Source organism: Camelus bactrianus, chromosome 4 (assembly GCF_048773025.1).
Source record: "Camelus bactrianus isolate YW-2024 breed Bactrian camel chromosome 4, ASM4877302v1, whole genome shotgun sequence".
In the NCBI taxonomy this organism is placed as follows: domain Eukaryota; kingdom Metazoa; phylum Chordata; class Mammalia; order Artiodactyla; family Camelidae; genus Camelus; species Camelus bactrianus.
This window is the reverse complement of record NC_133542.1, coordinates 69,632,048-69,651,021: the sequence shown is the minus strand read 5'-3', so window position 1 is coordinate 69,651,021 and position 18,974 is coordinate 69,632,048. Positions and strand designations below refer to the sequence as shown.

The following is an 18,974-nucleotide window of genomic DNA, read 5'->3' as shown; positions in this document are numbered from 1 at the left end:
CTGGCACACAGTGGGCACTCAAAAAAATAGGCTGGACAAATACACTTCAAAACTAAAACACTGTGGAGTGTTTGATTATTCTTTCATTGTATTGCTGACTTTTTTGTTTTTGCCAAAAAAGTATATTATCATATGAAAGTATATGACCAAGAAGTATATTATCAAAGGAAGATATTTCCTTTTTGGAAAGAAAGAGTCATCTTCACAAATACACTGTTTAGTCCCTGAGTTGTAAACACTCACTGAGTAAGGCAAAAGAGTGCGGGTAAAAAGGGGAGAAGTATTTCACTGGAAATACACAGAAACACTCCCAACAATGGTCATCAGTGATGTCCAGCCTGATGCCCTCAGACACTGCAACATCCCCGAGTGACCTGGAAATCAATGGTTGACTCTGTGCAGAGGTGTTTTAGCATGAAGAGCTTCCGTGGCATCACGAATCGTGGAAAACTGACCATCCACATATAATAAAACGGCATGTACGACCTTCAGCAAACACCAGCGTCACCACGCCAGGGACTGCGGACACCCGAGACCCACCCGACCTCTGACGGCAGGGAACCGTCACCAGCACTCCTAGGTCTGACAGTGTGGCTGAGGAGCAGAAGGGGAGGCTGTTCCAGAGGGGACTGCAGAGACAGGGACAACAAATTGAGAAGTCGAGCAAATACTCCCCAGTCTCCTAGCCTAGGGAGCTTCCCCTGACCTGCAGAGGAGTTATAAAATGAAATTTTTATAAATAAACAGTTGACCTCTTTTTACTTCCAGCAGCAACAGGGAACCGCTCATGTAAAGTGGCTGTGCCCCCCGGGTCAGCAGCCCATCTGGCGCCTGGCTCCCGGGCCCGTGTCACGGCACTGAGCGGACTCTGTGCAGGGGGGACCAACCCCACGGCGCATGTGACAGACACAGAGGTCTGGCCGTGGTCTGCCGCAGGGCCTCCTCAACCACTGCTTCTGTCAGGCCTCTCTGTGGCCCGGCCACCGCAAAACGCCTTGTGCTTCGGCCTGGATGGTGACCTCATGTGAAACTCAGGGTAAAAGGAATGGGAAGTGCCCCTCCTCCTCCGTGTCCCCCCACCCCCAAGTCCCCTTGAACTCAGGGTCAGGCCTCTGAGGAACCAGATGCTTATCTGGGAACAGTCCAGCGGGCAGTACAAAGAGATGACTCTCGCCTCTCTCCCCGACAGAGAGGGCTCCGGGGAACCCGGACGCTCCGGCTCGGAGAGCAGAGGCTGGGTAATTGCCAAGCTGACCTGCTGGAGCCTCTTGCCCCGCTCACCTTTCACGATAATGCACGGTACAGCCTCATCATGAAATGTGCTTATTAATCTTACTCATTTGACACTGCGCTCTTGTGCCCTGAGCTAGATGTTAGGAGAAAATGATAGGGATAGATTCTGCTCCTGTCAGACTTACCGAGACTTTCAGGAAACCCAACTATCAAAGGCCATCTGCCGCCCACCAGCCAAGCATGCACGATGACCCCGAAGGTACAAGCAGAATGTTAAAGACACAGACCACCGAGCGGGAACAGCAAGAAGACCCAGGCCCCCCAGGGGAGCAAGCCCGGAGCCAGTCCTCCCAGGGACGGTGAGCACCAGCCCCTGCCCTGATTCATGACTCGCCGCTTCATCTCTAATTCATCAAAAGACACTCAGCCTTCTCAAATCAGGAACATTTTTATTAGCTTCCCCAAGAGTTTTATGGCACAAAGCCATACCTAATGATTCTATTTTATGGCAAGTTATACATTCAAACAGTACTTTGAAGTCAGGCAGCAGGTAAGACTCAAATCTTTGTCAAAAAAGATTTCCCCCATTCTTTCACTTTTTAAATGTTTATAAGCTTTCAAACAGTTGGGAAAGTGATGTGGGGCATTTTAACAGGCTTCCCCTTCCTCGCGCGGGACCCGCGTGGGCTGACCCAGTGTGCACTGCAGTGTTCTCAATGAGGGCTGATTCTGCCTGCCCACCCCCCTTGCCTGGGGACATCTGGCAATGTCTGGACACATTTTGGTTGTCACAACTCGGGGGTTGATGCCATCAGCATTTAGTAGGAAGAGGTCAAGACACTGCTAAACATCCTAGAAGCCGCAGGACAGCCCCACTCCCCACAGTTATCTGATCATCTGGCCCCAAATGTCAGTAGCGCCACAGTCGAGAAACCCTGCCTTGGGGCTTCTACTGGACTGGCCATTGCATCCCTCCCACCCCTAGTACATCGAACACGGATCTTACCATCGTGCCAGGTTTTCCGTGCTGGCTAATGAGACTCATATTCTTTTATTCTTACGTAGTCCTATGTACATTTTCAATGAGAAACAATAAGATGTCATCATAAACAAAATGAGGAAAGGGAAACTAAGACCGCCTTAGAATCTCAGAACATATAAGGCCAGTCACTGTTAACTAACCCTCCTAAGAGTTACTCTGCACTTTTTAAGCTCCCTCCAAATCGGAATTTACCTATTGAAACTACAAAATAACCAATTCCAGCCATTGGTACTACTGAACATCACCACAGGCGTCTGCTGAAAAGTGAAGCAAGTTCTCTGCTAATCTGTGGTGATGTGTCAGAGCCCTGGACGTGGGAGAGGGTCTGGTCCTGACTCACCACTCCCAAGGACTGGGCTGCGTGACTTCACTTCTCAGAGCTTCGGTTCTCCTGATCAACACAGCGGGGATAAAGCAACTTGCCCTCCCACCCTCCAGGGAACTGCGAAAGCCAAGTGAGTTCACAGGTAGGAAACTGCTTTGTAAACTGTAAGGAGCAATATAAATGCATATCAATACATTCATGACATTTATACATGTAAGACAACCTATGACAACCACCGAGGGTCTTTCAGACTCTTGGATCCTTTTCATGAAATGTCACAACTAGAAATGACTTTGGAAATCAACCCCTTAATTTCACAGAAGGTGAAAACAACCATCACGGAGGTCAAGTGACCCAGAGAAGGCCAGGAAACAGCCCAGATAGGCCCACATCTTCTGCTCCCAAACCAGGACGCTTCCCACTTGTGATGCTCTCTCTCCCTGGTTAAGTTCCTGGAGGAAAGAAGCACGTCTTACACACAACGTTCAGAGGGTCCTGAACACAGAAGATAAAAACGTGTTGCAGCAGTGAATCTTGACTTACTACATCGTAGCCTGTCGGGGCTCGGTTCCGAGAAGCCACCACCCCCACTCCTGTGATGGGGTCCATCGATGTCTCTGGCAAGGCTTCTGAAAGGTCTTTGACTTCAGGCATGGTGGATTGCTCCTGGTTCCAAAAAGGAAAAAAAGAAAGCACAAAATTCAAACTGAGTGAGCATTTAAAGTGACCAGTACAAAGTCTCAGACAGGTAGAACCAGAATCTTGAGGTAGATACCCTGAACTAAGCTCCATATACCTGGACTGGCTCAAGGAGCCCTGGCCTTGCCTGACCCTTTCCTGACATTAAGAATTCAAGTCACCTCCAGTCCCTGCTGTTCCCAAGTTAGCTTTGAACACTCTCCCATCCAGCTGCCTGACTTTTGAACAGATACCAGCAGCTTCCCTGAGGATAAATCAGACATGGCTCAATCCAACAACACCTCCCATCTTTCTTGCTCACAGTATCTCCCTGTGGAAGTGCAGCCTTCCAAACCCACAGCCTCTACACATCCAAGGGTGGACTGTTTAGAAGGCAGAGCTCTGCAAACACATAGAAGGTGCTCTGGGCACAGAGGCCCAGGCACGACACCGGAGTCCAGGCTCCATGACTTACTAGCTGATGACTGGTCAGGATAATGACAGTCACAGAGCTGCCGTGAGAACTCAGGGAGTCATGGAAATAAAGGGCCTGCAGAGGTCTCTGGCACACAGTAGGCGCTCAACAAAAAGGAGATGAGACTGGCGGGTTTGGAACACAAAGGTCCAGTGTAACAGGCCAGAAACGTGGTTGGTGCTGTTCCCAAGAGGACTGGTGGGTCTCTTTGTTGTGTTTAATCCTGCAGGTCATGTGGGCACTCACTCAAAGCTAAACACTAACAATGACCATAATTCTTGTTGGGCACTTTGGGAGAAAGGGAGGGAAGTGGAATTATTATTCTGCTGCTGACTGCCTCTTGATTTGACCAGAGGAGACAAGCAGAATATAGAGAGCACTGGGCCTGGGCAGCTCGAGTGGCAGTGCACTAGAAAGCAAATAAAAAAGGTAACACCTTATGTAAATGACTTTTAGTGCTTTTAAAAGGACAAGAGTGAAAAAGAGCAAGTTAAATTCCACCTCCTTCTGCAGCAATTAAATTCCACTGGCTGTAGGTCTGCCAGCTCTCTCAGGGCTGGTTACTGCCTCAAAAGCAAACCAAACACCCTGCCTAACTAGGCAGGCAGGCAGGAGTATTCTCAGTTCTCAGCCTAGAATCAGAAAAGGCGTGGGCTATTTAAAATGACTACAGCCTCCTAAATAGAAACAACCAGAATGCTGCATGCAAGTCACCATGTAATCAGCGTCCCTGGGAACCCACGAAAGGCTCCGGAAACAGACTTGTCAGCGCAGCGGAGCCAAGTCTCGGATCAAGGCTAGGAAGCGCCTGGCAGCAGTACACTCTCAGCTTCTGTTTATGACAAAAGCCAAACTAAGTTACCCTTTACTGAATTCTCCTGAAAATAAGCTTCTCAAAGCCCAGGGAAGGGGGACAGGGCACCACGCTGCATCATCACATCGTTCTATATTTTCAAATTTCATTTACCAGGCAGCTTTATCTGTGTAACACACAGAACTCAGTGCTTCCTGCGCACAGTAGGCGCTAAGTAAGTATTTATGGAATGAATATGCATGCATGTCCCCAATAAGGAAGGCTTAGAATTAAATATCTGCAGCAGCCCAGTCCAAATCAAACACTGACCAAAAAGTACTTCACTGGGAAAAATCCCGTATTATTGGTAACATGGAAATAAAAGCACTGCTGCAGTTTGCAAAACAGTGGTACCTGCTGTTGGTTACCAAAATGCTTCGCAATTAACAACTCATTAACAGAATGTACGAATTCTTCCAGTGCTAAAATATCATGCTGTGAATTTAATAAAGAACATGGAGAGGTAAGGTTTTTTTTTTTCATTATTAAGATAGTACTGCCTCTACTATCAGAGAGATAAGAGAGCGGAAGTGAGCATGGGAATAAATAAATATTTTATTTGCTGAGAGAGTCACGTCCTCGGGCCACAGTCTTCTCCGCGAGGCTGTGATGACAGCCGCCCTCCTCCGCGCCATCAAGTGCGGGCAGCTGAACCCGCGCTCACGGAGGGGCCGAGGCTCCCACAATGCACCGGGGGCAGCCCCGCAGCGGGGCCCAAGATGGCTGCGCGCGGCCGCCAGCCGGGCAGACAAAGGAGCCGGGGCCGGCAGCCCGGCTCCGCGTGCCCGGTCGCGGCCGGCCTGCGGGCTGCGAGGATGCGGCGGGCGAGAGGGCGGAGCATGAGCACCGAGCATCTCGGATGCGCGCCTCCTTCTTTCTCACCCCCCCACCCCCGCCGTGGCGGTACCCTGGGGATCAAGCAGCCTTTGTGAAATGCAGACAAATGACTCCTCGCTGCGCGGGGCCGCGGCGGCTCGGCGGAGGAAGCACCACCACCAGCAAAGGAAGCTTTTAATGAGAGACGCCCAAGATATCCATGGCAAAGGCAATCACTCAAAGCGGCCTGCCCTGAATTACATATTTTCTGACTGCAAATTACTTTTAACAGCGTCTCTACCGTCACTTCAATTGACCTTCCTAACAAAAGGCCGTTTATTAACTAGCACTCCACGTTTCCCGGGCGGTGTGGAGCCTCGAGCCAGAAGGGATGGCACCACTGAGTACGTGGCCGCCCAGGGTCACAGGCCAGGCCTCTGCGAGGGGGAGAAGAGGCCATTAATGCGGGTCTGCAGAGCAAACTTGCCCGGGGAGGGGAGCGGGGGAGCTGGGTGATTAAGACCAACATTAACCTATCTGGCAAGAGGCGATGCTGGGCTAAAGCAGAAAATGCTAAGGCCTACTTGGAACGACTGGTTTCATCCTTTGCAATTCCTCCCAATTCCTCGTCCGGCACCCACCTCCATCTCCAAATCCTAGATGCACACAGAACCCATTAACACCTCCCCGCATCTGAACAGTACCCTGCAATTCTCAAAAAGCTTTCTCTGGCTCCTTCTCAAGTGATGCTCACAGCAAACCTCGGAGGTGGCTGAGGTGTATTATTCCTGTTTTACAGGAGAGAAAACAGAGGCCCAGAGTTCTCAGACAAAACGAGCCAGCAGACAGCAGAGCTGATCCGCACCTCTAGCCCTCCCTCCTCAGTCTGGTCTGCTTTCCATAACACTGAACAGAGACCACCTTCCCATTCAGTATCTGATAGAGAAAGCAGTTTCAACATCAACTATATTTTAAAATGCCAAAACTCCTCTTTGTCTAGCTGTAGCCCAATAAGGGAAGCAAGGGGGAGAAAAGTACAAAAAGACAGAAGTAACATGGGATTAATTTTCCTCACACCTCAGTTTCAAGATTCAACATTTCCCTCATAAATAATTTACAACAATAAAAATGAGCTAAAGCCATGTTTGTGTAGGATGGAGGTAAATTTAGGCCTAATGAGGGAGATCCGAGTCCTGCACAGGAGGGAATAGGTTGATGTATAGCCCGGTGTGAGCACGATCAACGGTACACAGGGCTCCATTACCAACTGGAAGTCACAGAGCCAACCAGGAGTGAAGAGGGGAGGCAATTTGGGGAAACTTCTACTATCCCAGCTGTGGCTGCAAGGAGGGTCTCCACAGGAAAAGCCAAACATTGACCCAATATTTTAGATAACAAGAATGGATATTGAGTTTTCTGAAAACCATAGGATTGACCCAACCTGCCGCTAAATCAGTTCCCAGTAGATGCCAGGTAAGAAAGAAGATGGTAGCAGCACCCGGGTGTCACGTCTGCTCTGGGGCTCAGGGAGAGTGCAGTGGCAACATTGACCTTGAGCTAGTCCTCTTAATTAAATCTCATCTGGTCCCAATCCCCATCCCAGCCTGTACCCCGAGTGTGCAGCCAGTCTCCTCATTCAGATCATTTCCAAGGCTGGGGGCTACATAGCCTCGCTCTGGGCAGCTGTGCCTATGTTTGCCCCGACACAGGGCTGTGTGTGTGTGTGTGTGTGTGTGTGTGTGTGTGTGTGTGTGACATACTGGGACTAGATGGGGTCAGTTAGGATGAGGTGTGTCATGCTCAATGAGTTCTATCCAACGCTGGGTAAGAGAAAACCTTCCAGCGTGTGCCTGCAATGCTGCAAACGACGCCTGGGGGAGGCCCCAGCTTCCAGCACTGCAGCACCTCGCCAATGCTGTCATCCTAGGTTCACAGAGAAATGAACTTTAACTATAAAGCCCTTTCATACAGACAGCACACTGCTCCCTTGTAGCTGATCAAAGAATTACTACAACAGTGTGCTTAATCCCTAAAAGTCAGTGGTGCTGGGCTTAACTGATGCTGAACATTGTTTCAGAATCAAAGGCGTGCCTCCCGGCCCCAGTCTGGGAGAAAACTAAGCTACTGTATCACAGTTGAAAACTCAGGGGAACTTTGATATCATCTCTGTTTAATTTCCCCGGCCCTGTGAGCCTGGGGTTTATCTCTTTTTATCAACTCCTGTACTGAAATCAAAACCCAACTAACAGAGCTCAGACCTCTCTCCACCGAGGCCTTTCCAGCGGCAGGATGGGTGCAGGCTGAGAAGTTTAAAGTGCTTTGCGGGGGGGGACAACTGTGGGGAGGCAGGGGGAGGGGGTGCTGCCTTCAAAGGAGGCACAGCGGGGACCTGGAGTGGCCTCCCTGTGAGGAAGGCCAGCTCAGAAGTGCTGCCCACCAGGGCTGAAGGCGTGACTTGCACACAACTGGAGAGAGTAATTTCAAAGTGTTGAGGGGGCAGGTTAAATTAGGCTACTGTAAGTGGAATGACAAAACCAGTGGGTTAATTAAGTCCCTACAGAAGGATGAAGTAGTGATAGGACTGTCTGGAAATCCAAAGTCAAGGGCACAAAAGACAAACTGTCTGCCCACGTGAACCAGCTCGCAGTCTGGGGAAGAGCAGTGGGTAAGTATTTCGCTCACTGTGGGAAACAACTGGAAAGCAGGGCCTCCACTGGAAGTGTCTGGCCCCCAGCAAAGCTGCTGCTCTGGCCTCATGGGGCAGCTCTCTGCCTGTTTGCCAGGGGCAGCAAGGGATGCAGGAACCCTCGCCCTCCTCTGTTGGCCCATGATTACTGACAACATTCTGCTAACAAATCTTAAGCAGGAGAAAGAAGGACAGGGGAGGGAGCCAGTGGCCTGGCTTCAACAATGCACCCACAACACACAAACACACAGGTGCAGAGACTTACCTTCTCAGGAGACTGCAAGCAGAGGCCAGGGCCCATGCAGCACCCAGGCAAATGGCCAGTTGGCTCTTGGGGCCACCCAGAGGGGACAGTGTACACGGGCTGAGAGGTGTCCACCATGGAACCTCAGGAGAGCATCCTGGGGCCTCCAGTACTTCGGTCTAGAACACTTATCTAGTGACCAGTCAGAAACCAAATCATTCTGACAAACCCTGTTGAGTGGAATCTAGTGGCAACAGGCCAAGGCTGCTGGGACAGCTGCTAAGATATTGGGGAACTAAAGCAAATATTTTCCTAAGCTCTCCTAGATCACAAAGAATGTTCCAGCTAGGGAACTAACAATGGTGAGCACTTCCTTTTTTCCAGTGAAGGTCTATCACTTCTAATAGGAGAATCTGGTGTATAAATGCACCCACTCCATCAGACCTATGCTCAGACTGATATTAACCATTTGATTACCAAACAGATTTTCCATAAACCATGTGAGGCAGGCCTGGGGTTTGGACTGTTGTGGCCCAAACAGTGCAATGCTAGATCCCAGAATTCATTCTCCAAAAATAAATCCGGATCAAGTTTTACAGCACTGCTGTGGCCAAGGCCTGCCCCTACAGGCCCAACTCTGCAAAACCAGGGAACTTGGTGCTGGGGAGGAGGGGCTTTTCTCCAGTACACTGTGAGTCCTACCCCACCTTGCTCACAATTACTACAAAGGAAGGTTGTCTCCACCCACTCCCTTCAGATCTTAGTGCCATATTGTCCCCTGGAGAGAAGGAAGAAAGGGGACCCAAACAGAACGCAGATGCCCTACAAATGAAACCGTCGCAGGAGGCCCCAAGAGCAATGTTCTCTTGATGTTCAGTGACATAAAATGAGTCACAATCTTGGCCTGATAGCCAGTGTCTGAAGAGTGAAAGTGCTAACAGGTCACCTCAACGCTGGGCAAATGGGCTCCCAGGCCAGAATCATCGGAGCACTTGCTTCATGTTAGCAGACACGCCCCATCACCGCCTGCCCCCCTGACTTTCACATGGGTCTCGAGAGTTTCTTTTCATATGTTTGGTCATATAGTCATTCTACCTGTTTGCTTATGACTTCCAGTGTCCCTCCATGGCCTGGACTTTTCTCCTGAGACACGTGTGTATCTAGTGCCCTGCTGGCTAATGTCACCCACATGTCCTGTTAATACCTCAAACCTGGCTGACACTGCCATCCTCCCCCTGAGGCATCTCTCACATTCCAGTACCTAACAGGACCGGTACATAACAGTCAGCCCACAGATGGTTACGGAGAGACCTGTGCTGAGCATGGAGCAATGATGGAGGGGGAAACCCCAACATTCTGGAGGAGGCGTTCTTGAACTCTAGCATGCATGAGTCACCTGGAGAATTTGTTAAAACAGAGATTCTTAAACCCACTCCCAGAGATACTGCTTCAGTAGGTCGAGGGTGGGGCCTGAAAACCTGCATTTCTAACAAGATCCAGGTGATGCTGAAACAGCTGGTCCACAGTCCAAACTCTGAGTACAAGGTAGTAGGAACTCATTAGATGTTTGATGAGTGAAGAGAAGGAACCTGAAGCTCATCATCCATAGAGAACAGCCTCAGAATAAGTCCTCCCATCTTTCCCTCCCCAGCACAGGTTTTCCAAGAGCACCCAGTTCCTCCTCTATGGTACCCACCCTACCCTTCAAAACCTGGGTCACATCTCCCATTCACCCCAAACCTTCCCCACTGCCCAGCCAGACAGGTGCTGTCACTAAGAATCCTGATGTGTTCAAGGACCTGGCCTCAGCACACACATGTGCACACACACACACACACACGTGCACACACACACCTACACAAACACAGTCTTGCCTCTCAGAAGGTTAGCACACTTTCCCAAGCAGAACATAAGTTGGTCCAAGGTGTTATGTCCACCACAGTGCCTAGCCCACAGTGAGTACTCAACAGATAGATTACAGAGAGATGGATGGGTGGAAGGAAGGATGGCTGAATGAAGTCCTGTCCTCCTCTCACAATCAGTCATGTTTCATTGCGTTAAGGAGGGCACGTAAAGCAGCAGGGGCAATGCTGAGAGCAGACCTGTCGGGCCCCTTCCAGTGAGAGTGCCATGCTGGGATCACTGATGCCCCACAATTCCAGGGATGGGCCACCTGCCGAGGAAGGGAGGTGGGACCGCAGCACTCCACGCATCTCCAGAAGTGGGTGTGACTCAGCTCAAGCAGACTGGATAGGGGCCCGGCAGGAACCAGTGGGTCTCCAGGCTGGCTGCAAAGAAGACTCCTCTGTGGCGTTTGGGAAAATTACAGCTGCCCATCCCAACCCCAGGTTCTGATCTAACTGCTCTGGGCTGGGGCGGAGACTAGATGATGCACAGCCCAGGCGCGGTGCCCTGTGCTGGGTGACACAGCGACGAACAGGACATGGCCACCCGCTGTGGGGCTCACAGGCTGGAGGAAATGTCCTGAAAGGAAGGGAGTCAGGGAGACATGAGAGAAGGGCTGCCATAGAGCTGGTCCCCCTGAAAGATGAGGCGTGCGGACTACTGAAAGTACTGCAGGCAGAAGACACGCCACCAACGGTAGCGTGAACAAGCCTGGACTGTCTGGGAACTGTGAGCAGCACATGGGCTCTGAAACAAGCTTATGAAATGCTTAATCAGACAAACAGATAAAACCGTTAAAAACCTGTCTGCACTTCTCTGCTGCTTCCAAAGTCTAAGTAATGATGTGGATCTACAGGAAGGAGCAACCCAGTGGTTGGAAGGAAGCGATTTCCAAATCTTTGGTCTATATTTCCTCTTCTATAACTGAATGCTTCTCAAACCAATGCCACTTCCTGCAGACCCCACGGGGCCTCTTCATGTTACTAGCTCAGAGGGAAAATGGGAGATAAGGCAGAGGAATGGCAAGGGTGCAGGCTTTGGACTTGAGTTGCAGCTCTGATGCAGGTGTGTGACCCCAGGCAAGTCAACTGAAATGGGCCTGAGTTACCACTCCTATAAAGTTGGAATAATGGATAATAATATTTTCTTTACAGAGCTTTAATGTATATATAAAGAACTTGTAGAACTTGCATCAAAAGATACTATCAACAGAGTGAAAAAGATAACTAAAAGATGGGAGAAAATATTTGCAAATCATGTATCTGATAAGGGGGTTAAAATCCAAATCTGTAAAGAACTCCTACAACTCAGCAACAACAAACAGCAAATAACTGAATGAAAAAAAAAAACCCAAAAATGGGGAAAAGACTTGAAAAGACATTTCTCCAAAAGTGACATACAAATGGCCAACAAGCATACGAAAAGATGCTCAACGTCATTACTCATTAGGGGAATGTAAACCAAAACCACAATAATCATCTCATACACATTAGGATGGCCACTACCAACCTAAAAACCAGAAACTAAGTGTTGGCGAAGATGTAGAAAAATTGGAAACCTGGTGCACTGTTGGTAGAAATGGAAATGTAACCACTATGGAAAACAGTATGGTGATTCCTCAAAAAATTAAAAATAGAATTACTATATGACCTGGCAATTCCATTTCTGGATATATACCCAAAAGAACTGAGAACAGGGTCTGGAAGAGATATTTGTACATACATGTTCACAGCAGCATTATTCATGACAGCCAGAAGGTGGAAGCAACCCAGGTGTCCACAGACAAATGACTGGGTAAGCAGAGTGTGGTATATCCATACAATGGAGTATTATACAGCCTTAAAAAGGAAGGAAATTCCGACACATGCTACTTTGCGGATGACCCTAGAGGACATTATGCTAAGTGAAATAAGGCAGTCATAAAAAGCCAAATACTATATGATTCCATTTATATGAGGTACTTAGAGTACTCAAATTCATAGAAAGTAGAATGGTAGTTGCTAGAGCCTGGGGGAGGGGGGAATGGGAGTTGTTTAATGAGTACAGTTGACCCTTGAACAACACGGGAATTAGGAGTGCCAACCCTCCGAGCAGTCGAAAATCTCAGTATACCTTATAGGTGGCCCTCCAAATACAAGGTTCCTCTGCATCTGTGGCTCCACATCTGGGGATTCAACCAACCATGATGGTGTAGTACTGGAGTACGATTATTATTGAAAACAATCCACGTATAAGTGGACCTGCACAGTTCATACCCATGTAGTTCAAAGGTCAACTGTACAGTTTCAGTTTTGCACAATGAAAAAGTTCCAGAAATTAGCCACACAATAACGTGAATGTACTTAATGCTACTGACACTTAAAAATGATTAAGGTGGTAAATTTTACATTATGTGTATTTTACAATTTTTTAAAAAAGCATATACAATTGTGGTTCTTAAATTTCAGTACACATAAGTACAACCCAAGATTCTTGTTAAACATGCAGATTCTGGGGTCCCTTCCCCAGATATTCTGATTTAAGGTCTGGGTAGGAGGCCCTGGGTTCTGCATTTTAATAAACATCCTAGGGATATTTAGCTCATAAAGAATTCATTTATTTCTCTCTCCTAAAGGATCAAATGATAGTCTTCTGAACATTTTGCTGTGCTGATCAGTATCTAAAAAAAAAAAAAAAAAGTGTGTGTAGAACGATCCTGTGTTGATTTTAGCCACAGGCCCAGCAAGGTGGCCCTCCGGTCTTCAGGGGAGTGTGAGCTACGAAGCTCAACTATGTGACCCCATGGCCTCTCACATTTCAGCCTGGACAAGCTCTGCAACTCGCCAGAAGTGTGTCAAGTAAACCCACACATGCTCACAGGATGTCCCCAACAAGGAGGTAATGTCAAGCACACCCTGCGGTGGCTCTGCCTCCCAAGCAGCTGGGGAGAAGGGATCTGATGCCGGCAAGCCCCATGCAAACAGTACAGACAAGGCGGGGAAACCACAACTCCCAAGGGCGGCCCAGCGAGCAGGAGGCCAAGGAGAGCCAGTGGGGCCAGGGAAACGCGGGCCAGGGAGGGCTGCAGACAGAAAGAGCAGCCTGGGGAGAGGCAGCTCATTCAAGGAACCCAGGCCTCTGCCCCCACAACCCAACCAGCAAACGAGACTGCTCACTCAACCGCAGCCAACTAAACGCAGTGTTCTCGGCCCACCACATCCAGCCACGTAGTCATTTGTTATCTTCATCATCATAATAGCACCTTTGACATTTCCCATGCTTGACTCCAACACCATCATTACTTTCCAGTGTGGAAAGGATGCTGCTCTTTGAGCATGAAGCATGGAGCACTTCCAACCTGCTAAGGCAGAGGGACACTAGGATTTTGAAGCGCCAGAAGCAAATCTGCCATGAAATGTCTAGAGATTAACCTTCCAAGGCCCTGAGAGGGGATCCAGCAATGTGTTCACATGGTTGTATGGTTTTGTCACATGTACAAAAGCAAGGTATTCATATGCTGTTTTTCTTATAGCCCCTCCCCTACAAGAAATTGTTAAAATAGCAGACCCACAAGACTGGAGTCTGCCACTAGATTCCCACTTAAATTTAGTGAGGACCGCCCATGCCCTCCATAGCGTCACACACATTCACACAGATTAGCTCATTCAGCCTTAGGGGTGGGTTTTATCCTTAGGCCACTTTTACAAATAAGGAAATGGGGGTTCAGAAAGGATCTGTGAGATTCCATGACTTGTTAGGGTCACCTGGGTTCCAGGAGGTTAAACTGAGCTTTCAAATTCCAAGCCTAGTGTGCTTTCTACTCTACCATTCCTTCCTGGTGGCCCTAAGAGGAACTTAATAACCACAAACAGAAAGACACTCTAAAAAAAAAAAAAAGAGAGAAGCTACTTTTCCAATTAATCAGCTAAGAAGCCCTTAATAATAACCACTAATTTTTATTGACCACTTGCCCTGTGGCCAGCATGGAGCTGAGTAATATTTCATTTATTTCTCACCATAATCCTATGAGATAGATTATTAACATTAGCATCACTCTACAGATGAGGAAACTGAGGTTCAGAAAAGTTCATTAATTTGCCCAAGAACACACAGTAGGAAAGCCGAAGGTGAAGCAGAAGTCTAATTCTAAAGCCCTTGCATTTAATCATGGTGCACTGTTCCAGCTAGAAGTGGGGAAAGCCCAGCAGCAGGAGGGAGGCAGGGCAGGAAAAATGCCTTCAGCGCCAATCAGGAGTGTGGCCTAAAAGCCAGAAGGAAGGAATGAAAAATGTGGATTAGAGATGATTCTGGGCTCAAATGAACCAGTAATTGCTATGTCAACTACTTCACATGGGTCTTGGTGCCCAGGTCCCAGAAAAGGCCTCATCTCTCGGAGGCCCCATTTAAATATTCTATGCATGGCACAGTATCTTGAAATACCCGGCTCAATTTCCCATGAGCAAGAAAGCTGTCACCTGTCTCCTGTAACTAACCTTCTGAGCACACTGAGTGAGTTAGTCTAGGGTTCCACAGAGCTTATCTCCTAACTTTTCTAGGGCTTTCCTGGTGCAGCTGATAAGATTTTCTTGCCCTGTTAAAACCAGATGAGATCCAGCCAGCTGTCGAGAAATGTACAATGAGATTATACTGAGAAGGAACCACCAGAGACAAAGGCCCCTAAAGAGACTGTGGCCTGTTGTCTTTGTGGCAGAAATCTGAGTGGGGGCTGGCTCGTGGGTGGGGGCAGGGAGCAGATAAGGGGCAATGGCCCTTTGCCTTTTGCCCTCCGGTGCCCTTCCTCTGTGCTTTGCTGAAGAGGCTGCTGAGGGACAGGGAACAGAAGAGTCATATTTTTAATGATCAAAAAGGCTGAGGATTTAGAAAGAGTTGTGTGTTGGTAACAAAGAGGACAAAGATGCTCATGGGTCTGCTTCTTCAAGGCGACCCTGCCCCTCAGCCTCACTGGCGCCGAGGTCCCCGTGGGGTGCTCACTGACATGCTCACCACCGTTTGAGGATGGGTACTCAGGGTCTTGGGTGCCCAGGCCGGGCACCTCAACTTACAGCCAGGTGCCTTGGAGTTTGGGTATCCTCTCTGCTACGCCCAGGTCACAGATGAGGCGGCACCCCAGATCAGGCCTGAGGCTCAGGTGCAATCTGGCCGGCACCCACGTGACCTCAGGGAGCTGGACCCCTAGGGTCGGGCCAGTGGAACGACTGCCCCAGTCTGTGCAGGTGGCCGCCGCGCCTCCGCACAGGTGGGGCGCCTCACCTCTCACGGGCCCTCACCTGCCCCAGCCCGGGGGCCAATGCTTCCACGCGGTCCCCGAGCTCCCTCCCGCCTGCAGCCGCAAAGCCAAGCCAGGGACGCGAAGCCGCGGCGCGCGCAGGGCCGGGCGGAGGCCGCCGGGCCTGTCCCTGCGGCAGGCCGGGCACGGAGCCCGCAGGCCTCGGCGCGGCCCGGCGCGGCCCGGCTCCGCCCGCCCTCCCGCCCCTCGGCCCGGGGCCCGCGCCCGCCCGCCCGCCCGCCGGGGCAGCAGGGCCGGCTCGGCCGAGCCTCCGCGGCGCCCGGCCCGCCCGGCCTCACTTAACTGTTCCCCGCTGGGGCGGCGGCGGCGGCGGCGGCTGCGGCGGCGGCGGATCCCGGCTCCGTCTCACGCAGAAGCAGCTTCTCATCGCCCGGGCGGCGCGGAAGGGGCCGGGCCCGGGGCCCAGGCGGCGGGGCCGGCGCCGCAGCTCGAGCGCGAGCCTCACCGGGGAGCGGCGGCGGCGGCGGCGGCAGGGGCGGGGCGCGGCCTGGCGGCGGCGGCGACAACGGCAGCAGCCGCTCCCTCCGCGGGCCGCGGCGGCGGGCCGGGCTCCCGGCCTCCCGGCTCTGGCGCTGGCTCCGGGGGAGGCGCCGGGCGCCCGAGGCAGGCTCGGGCGGGAGGAGGGAGCGGGATCCCTCGTGTCCGGAGCCCGCGCCGCCGCCCCGGCCAGCACCCCGCCTTCCCCCGGCCTCCCCCACAGCCCGGCCCGTTAGTGCTGGGCAGAGCGCCGACCCGGCCTCACTGAGCCCGCAGGCGGCCCCCAGCCCAGCCCAGACGCCCGGGAGCCCCAGGCCTCTTGGAGCCTGGGCCCCAATTACCCCCTCCCCCAAGTTGGTCTCTTCCAGGGACCCGCAGCCCCCTCAGCTCTCCTAGGCCTCACTGTATCCTAAACCAGTCCTTCTGCACAGCCTTAGATCCCTGGAAGCCCCCGGCCTCTTAGAGCCTGGGATAACCATTACACACGCATACACACGGCCTCCAGCAGGGACACCCAGCTCTACCCCTAGGCCAATCCTCTGGCTCAGCTCATTCCATTCAGGAGACCTTACTGCCCCAGCTGACCCAACACAAGCTTAGCCAGGCCCAGGTCCCCACGGCTAATACCAGGCCTCTCAAACTGACCCCAATCTCCTAGCAGTTCTCTGCCTCCCCATTATGCTGGCCAAATGATCCACCCACAGACGCCTAGAGCCAAGACTACGGGGCTGGCCTCGGGGAGGTGCAACTACAAGGAGCGGCTGAAGCAGAAGTGCTGCCCGACAGTACTTGGTTTTCGAAAAGGTACAAGCCAGAGGATAAATGGCGCTGGATTAACAAAGGGGTCCAGAGCTTGACCCTCAGCTACAGTGGCTAGTGTGAAAAGTGGAAGCCGACTCTGCCTTAACCAAAAATGCCTACATAGCCCCAGCAAGGCACCCCCAGGCAGAGGACAGCATGCTCTTTCAAAGAACTCTCCTCAGGAGTCTGGAGCGTTTAGAGCTGAGGACCGTGCAGAAGTGATCAGCATCAACTGTAATTTTCACACCTTCCCGCTTTTCTAAAATAGCTGTCTGACCCTAAAGAAAAGGACACCAGGAGGAACGGGCTGTTGGGGAAAATGTCCTATTGGGAAACCTTGCCAGTGTGTGCATTCCAAGCATCCGCATCACTGAGAAATGCCACTGGTTCAGATGGTTTTACAGGCAAGTTCTATCAAACTATTAAGGCATAGATAATCCCTATGTTATTTAAACTGTTATACAGCGGGGGTAAACGTTTTCCATTTCACTTCCCAAGTTTAGCATAACTCTGATACCAAAATCTGACAGAGATAACACCAAAAAGGAGAATTACAGATCAGTTACAGAATACTAGTCCCCAGAGAATTTAATAATGTGTTTTTAAAAAGGAGGTTCTGCAGTCAAATAACTTGAGAAAGTGCTGCATGTCATTTAGAGTCTACATTTTGGAGACTCACAGTATTAGTATATTAAGGTCTCTGTGAAGTCCAAGAGTAAAGAAACCTGATTAATCTGTCATTTCCCAAACTCATCTGAGCCAGGATCACCTTTTCAAAGGTCACCAATTAATCTCTAATATGTCAATCACTGCTCTTATAGACCAATCCACTTAAGTATATAGTAGTTGCAAAACTACTAAATAAAATTTTAGCAATTCAAATCTAACTTGCTGTAGAACAAGTCAAAATTCACCATGATCAAGCATGATTTATTCCAAAAGTGCAAGGATGATTCAACATTAAGGAGTCTAAATTCACTGCATTCTTAAAGAAAAATAAATCACAGGATATTATCAACAAGAAAGACACTTTAAAAATATTTGATAAACTCAACACCAGTTACTTGTAATTTTCTAAAGCACTCTTAAACTAGGAAGAAAATTTAAACTTTTTAACATGACCAAGTTTATTTATCAGACGCCATGAGCGAATATATTTAATGGTGAAATACTAAAGTTATTCTCATTTAAGTCAGAAACAAAACAAAAATTTGCCTGCTATAATTGCTACAAACTAAAGCCAATGCAATAAGATAAGAAAAATAAATAAGAAATACAAATAATGGAAAGGAAGAGCCAAAATTGTCATTATTTGTTCATGATGTAAATGCATACCTAAAAATAAAAATTGAAGGGAATCAACTAAAAATCTTAGAGAGCAAAGTAGCTAGTTATAAGATAAAAACCAAAACCAATGGCTTTCCTAAATGTTAAGGGAGAAGGCTTCTATTAGAAAAAGACCTGTGGCAGGGGTGGGCATAGCTCAGTGGTAGGGCACATGCTTAGCATGCACAAGGTCCTGGGTTCAATCCCCAGTACCTCTACTAAAAAGAAAAAAAGGGGATGATTTGAACTATTCTTAAAAAAAAAAAATGGAGAAAAAAAGAAAAAGACTTGTGGCGTCTCTACACACCAGGGGATAATGAATGACTTTTCTGATTAGTGAGTTTGGGAGAAAGAATTGAACATGAATAGATGCTTCTGAGTTCTCTTTTGGGCTTTGGCTGACTGTAGATAGCAAATATTTTCACGTGCTCTCCACTATGTGGTAAGCGGACCTGTTTCTGGGGCAGAGAGATACTACTGTCCAGCACTGCCTGCTTCTAGACAGGTAAATCTATCCAATTCAGGGAGAAATACAGCAAATCCATTTGGCTAGAGATCAAAAGCTACATTTTCCAGTCAACTTTATCTGTAATGAAGGTAGCATTTTAATCTCCTATGTCTCTTTTCTGTACCTATGCCTCAGTTTCCTCCAAATTCAGAAAAGGAAGAGAGGTACTACTTATAGGATCCCCTAAATACAACATTAAATACCTGTGATTTCCATTTAGAAAGTATAACCTTTTTTAAAAGATTATATTCCATTAGCAGTGAATACTATAAAACACCCAGGCATAAGCTTGACAAGAAATGGCAAGGCCCTTAGAAT

General features: G+C 49.4%; 1 protein-coding gene across 9 annotated transcripts in view; it reads right to left on the bottom strand.

Annotated features, from left to right (window-relative positions):
* The window catches only part of MVB12B (multivesicular body subunit 12B), a 164,542-nt gene extending 147,837 nt beyond the window's left edge, over window positions 1–16,705 (bottom strand). For 2 of the 9 annotated variants that reach the window (XR_006725314.2, XR_012506554.1), the window contains exons 1-2: window positions 8,374–15,252; window positions 3,144–3,266 (exon numbers count right to left, since the gene is read on the bottom strand). Coding sequence is in view for 6 of the 9 variants with exons in the window: in XM_074362237.1 (XP_074218338.1) it covers window positions 3,144–3,266; window positions 8,374–8,490 (240 nt within the window). In the remaining 3 variants the exon portion in view is untranslated. Of the gene's footprint in view, window positions 1–3,143; window positions 3,267–8,373; window positions 15,258–15,299; window positions 15,576–15,827 lie in introns of those variants that run through there. The other 7 variants (XR_012506555.1, XM_074362235.1, XM_045517526.2 and 4 more) reach the window with 7 other exon arrangements.
* Between the last annotated feature and the right edge of the window lie 2,269 nt (window positions 16,706–18,974).